This window comes from Plectropomus leopardus, unplaced genomic scaffold, assembly GCF_008729295.1.
Source record: "Plectropomus leopardus isolate mb unplaced genomic scaffold, YSFRI_Pleo_2.0 unplaced_scaffold13180, whole genome shotgun sequence".
NCBI lineage: Eukaryota > Metazoa > Chordata > Actinopteri > Perciformes > Serranidae > Plectropomus > Plectropomus leopardus.
Window position 1 is genome coordinate 412 of NW_024614037.1, and position 5,090 is coordinate 5,501.

Here is a 5,090-nt window from a genome sequence, read left to right on the forward strand (position 1 = left end):
GGCCAAAATAATGCTTCACAGAAACACATCTGAACTGCAAATATCACAAAAAAACAGGCATGTGGGAAATTTATTTCTTTATTTATATAGTTATTTGACAGAAACAATGCAAATTAACATAGTACTATATTATAGTATTATAGCTGTTGCTTGTTTCCAACTCCTATCCCTAGTTAGGCTTTTAGTTGAGAAAAGAAGGGGAAAAAAGAGAAACATGCATAAAATATCCGGTGCTAAATTATTCAGGTATTTTAAAAAACAGTTTGAGGGATGATAATTCACACCAGCCATTGGTTCATGAAACCCCTAAAACAAACCTCAAAAACTTCTGACATGCCAGAAATGCGTCAGATTATCCTACAGCCACATAGCTTATTGTGCAGCCAATTACATCCAGAAAACTGCACATCAAATGACGTCCAATCTGGCAGAAATTCTGCAAGATTATAAAATTGCATGACAAATTAGGTGCTTAAAGCTTATTGAATTTACAGCACCTGTCCAGCTTTAAGGGGTCACTCAGCCAGTGTTGATGATGAAAGCAAATTACATAATATTAGAGTTTAATGCAACATTAAATGGCTTTTTTTTGACAAAAAATTGTTGTTTTTTTTAAATGCATTTAGCTGCTTCAGTTTCAATGTCCTGGTGTCATTTATACTGGCTCACTTCACCGAGGTCACTGATGCTCCGTAGATGGGAACTAGTGATGTTCTGGGCAGTTTGAATCATGAGCTGTAGAGCCTTTCCTGTCTGGACCGTGCATGAACCATGCCAGTTTGTGATGTTTCCAGTCAGTATGCTTTCTTTTGCTCCTCTGTAGAAGTTAACCAGGATCTTGCTCTGGAATTTAGCGTTACCCTCATACCTCATTCCCACCGCAATTAGCCGGTGCATGCAAGTTTTTAAAACAAGGGTAAACCTGCTAAATGTCTGTATGCCCACTGTCTTTGAAAAGTTTTCAGTGGTTTCTTCTTGTTATTTTTGTCTTACTTATTAAATCCCCCTTTCAAACTCAGTGCAGATGTATTTGAATCAGTGTTTTATGGCTGCTTCGAAGGACACAGACAATTAGTGATTGTTTATTAGGTTGCTCTTGAAAGAGATTCTCTGTAGTTTTAATTTCAGAAGGTCACAGATAATTACTGCACAGATTGAAAAGAAAACTTTTGAGTTTCCTTTTGAAACAACTTTGCATTTGTGCATTTATAGACATTTCAGATACAAAACAGATTCCAACAGGTTTCACTTTATTTTATCTGCAAAGCTTTTAAAACACAAACAGAATTCACATTAATAAATATAAAACAATATAGGAAATATCCAACAATTTAAAATAACTGATTATATGTGTATTAATAGATGTAATTTGTGACAGTACAGTCTGCAAGGAAAACACACATTTCATAAAGATTGTATTTCATTTTTCAGTCCTGATGTGTTTATAGGCATAATGTGATATTACATTAATACATAGTAGAAACTCACCAGTAATCATTTAAACTGACTAAGCTGTCACACAAAAAAATGAAATTTATGACATATATGAGACATAGCTTTTGAAAAGTGGAAAAAGTAGTAAAAATATTCATCCACTGAGAAACGTTTGCATCCAGCGAAAAAGGCAATGCTGCAGGTAAAACTCAAAACACTTGAATATACAGTAAAAATGATGAAAAAAATTTTGGATAACAGCTAAACAAAATCACACCATTTAAATTCCTGTTATTTCCCTGGAGAAGTCATTGCTGTCCGATGACAGTCACTTTCAGCCAGTAAGCTGGTGAGTTTAGGCTCAGTTCACAGGTGAAACTTTGGTTGCTTGAGGACACAATATGTCCCCAGCCCCCCAGTGTTGTGACATTCACAGATGTAAGGCTGCTGTTAATCAGTCAGATGTGGAGAACAGAGACAATTTTCTGAACAACATTGGCTGGAAACCCCTGGAAGAAGCTGCAGTCACAAGTTATCCCATCAGCTGTTTCGCTCAACAGAAGAAAGAATCACTGAGCAGGTTTTCATTCATCAAAATGAAATTACTATTTTACATTTGTCCTTGATCCTGCTACATCTTTGGAGTTGAAGGATGAGTTGATAAAAATCAGCAGCTACTGTGAAGATCCATCCAGTTGCTTGGACATGTTGCTGCTGATGGCATCATTTAATCACAGCATTGCACCTTTTGAATTTGCATCATAGTTTTGAGTCTCCAACAAGATCCGCCCATCCAGTGCAACAGCTTGGTCCCGGATGTTCAGGGTTAGCCTTGTCTCTGTCTTCCTGTTGCTGAGTGAGCCTCAGTCGCATCTCATCCACTTTATTCTCTTGAGACGGGACATTAGCCAGAGGAGGGCTTGGTTAGAGGGACAGCTCTCGGTTGAAGTCAGGTCAGCCTCGCCCTGATGCCAGCTCTCCTCCCACTTGGTCTGACTGGCTGCTCGGCATATGCCGATGGTGGCGATCCTGTCACGGTCTGCTGCATCCAGTCCAAACTCCACGCAACTTTTCTCGATGTTGATAAGTGCTTCTCTATCTTAGAAAAGTCGTGCTTCAGCAGAAGGGTCACATGATGCAATGGCTACGTGCTTGTCAGTAGGAATTGGTTCCCTCAGGCATGATGCAGCAGGAGCTGCAAGAGCTGTTATTGCATCACATAACTCTTCAAAAGTTGAGCGGATCATCTGGAAGTTTTAAATCCACAATTCCTCTGTAAAATCGTGAACTATCAGCTCCCAGAAATCCCTCATATGTGGCCGCTCCCACCAATTAAGGGGCTCACCTTTCCATTATGGCTCCATAACACGCCTACGTGGCCTCGGATTGGAAATAATGACGGCTAGTGCCGTGGCTGCAATAGAAATAAAGCTGCTAATGTTTTGAACATCCATCACCATGGTTACTGGGATGTTATCGCTGGAAGAGAAGTCACAGACCATCACTCAGTGGAAACGCAGTCATCAAGAAATTTGTTTTTAAAGAACTGTTTGCTCTTAGGTGATGCTATGATTCTCCAGATAAATGTGCATTGACTGTTCTGTAATTTGACTAGAAACACTTGATCTGCAATCTGAACACTTTAACGTCTGATTATTGTCATTCAGGAGTTTAGTACGAGCTTTAAGGGGAAGCGTAATGGCAGAGGGAATCGTCTCCTAATCAAGTTGCAGATTAGAGTTTCACTCCTTTTAGAGGCAGTTGAGACAAAACAAGAAAAACCGAGATAGTGTTGATGATAAATGTGTATTATGAGCACGTTGTGATGTATAAAAGGGTCCGACATGTTCTCATTCCAAGTCGTGTCGACATTTTGTCAGTGGACATCTATGTCTAGATATTATGTGCTAGGTGTCCTCCTGCTTCTGCTGTTGATGTTTCAGTTTGTCGACACGTCCTCATCCCAACTCGTCACATGGTGCCGCTCTGTCAGTGATCTACACGTCTATTTATGACGTTTTAGGTGTCCTTCCGCGTCAGCTGTTTACGCTCTGGGATACTATTACCGTGATGTCAACAAATGTACATGCTGGGATGGTCCTGAACAGCGGGGACCGTCACGATGGTAAGGATTAGGCAACAAAATCACTGATGGCTAGGTTTAGGTAAAAGAGGCACATGGTAATGTGTAGAAAAACAAAACATCCACACAGGAAGCAAACTCTGAACTTCTTTAACCCATCCACCTTTCCTCCTGCCCGCCCTATAAGCGCACTTGCACTACTTGTATTACGTGGTTATCGACAACGTTATCACCTGACGCTGGCTTTCGGCGTTTCGTGCACACGTGATCGATCACGTCCAGCTGCATTCTCAAGTGGCGCTTCCTGTGCACATTGCATGTGGACCGTAACTGGTTCTGTCCGAGCGCGTTCTTGTCTGACGCCGTCCAGTCTCAGTCAGGTTGGATGTGGAAGTGGCTTTTGGCGTCACAATTGTGCGCAGAAAAAACACTGACAGCGGACATCTTTGATGAGGTCGTCGTGAGAACAGACTGTCATATCACCACCAAAGGTTGCATCTGGCCGCATAACAAATGGACGCCGCCCAGCGCTGTATTATGCTGAAAGCTGAAAGTGACTTTTACTGTTGCTGTCTGATGCCGAAATCACTGACAAAGCAGCAATATTTGACGACTTAGGAATGAGAACGGGTCGAAAACGTCTCTTTGGTGTGAAAAGTTGAATTTCCTGCTTTCCTCCTAAACGGAAAGGTCGCCCGCTCTCGTTCGGCTGCTCGTTCCGCTGGTTTTGCTAAATCTCCGTTTGTCCTTCTGACAGAGCCCTCCGTTTGGGCAAAGCAACAACCCGTCAGGGGCGCCATTTTGGATCTGCGGCCCGCTGATCTCCCCGCTGGCAGGTGTGTAGCAGTTAGTGTCAGTCCGTAGATATCCACCATCTTGGATCTGACTGCTGCCGCTCTCCTGCCACGTCCGTGAGTAGCAGCGCATCTTGAGGAGGTTCGCCTCCTCAGATGCAGCGGCCAGTTTGTGCTTCTCGGTGGCCATGTTCTCCGAGTTTTGTTGGTTAGCCAGGCGGTGGTTTGGGAAAGGGAGGGGCAGGAAGTGCGAGGAGCCAATCAGACACTGGTTGAAGTCTGGAGGAGGGGTTGATGGCGTAGGGGGAGACAGAGAGAGCTGCCGGGCCAATGAGGCGTTAGCGGGAGCGGGAGCGGGAGCGGGAGCGGCAGCCTTCTGTTTGAAACAGTACCGCCTGAAACATTTAACAGAGATGAGAACAAAATGAACATAATGTTTTATGTCATCATGCATTAGACATATTCACAGGTTTTTAACCTTCTGTTCAAACTTAAAATATGATTTTTAACCAGCTTTGTATCATAACTGAAGTAAGGATTTGTTCCTATTTCTCACCTGAAATGTTAATCATAAACATAATTTTATGTGCTGTTTGGAAGCAGGCGGCATACTGTTTCCTCTACTGTGTGAATCCAGAAATACAGAACATTTTGAGAATAAAGCTTAAAATAGGCTCAGAGTGCAGAATATATGTTTCAAGAGCTTTGTTTATCCAACTCTACAAGACAGAGAGCCATCATGCACTGCATACACACAAATCCCTTTCAGTCCATATGAA

The 5,090-nt window shown here is 42.4% G+C and overlaps 1 protein-coding gene across 1 annotated transcript; it reads right to left on the reverse strand.

Moving 5' to 3' along the window:
• Positions 1-3,446: 3,446 nt before the first annotated feature.
• On the reverse strand, positions 3,447-4,861 carry LOC121963899 (gap junction alpha-5 protein-like). Its single transcript, XM_042514133.1, has one exon. It carries the CDS (start codon positions 4,763-4,765, stop codon positions 4,196-4,198), a length of 570 nt encoding a protein of 189 aa, XP_042370067.1. The 5' UTR covers positions 4,766-4,861; the 3' UTR covers positions 3,447-4,195.
• Positions 4,862-5,090: the final 229 nt, after the last annotated feature.

Bases quoted from the DNA above. Each gene is read 5' to 3' on its own strand.
- LOC121963899 (XM_042514133.1), bottom strand. From the start codon at position 4,765: ATGCATGATGACATAAAACATTATGTTCATTTTGTTCTCATCTCTGTT.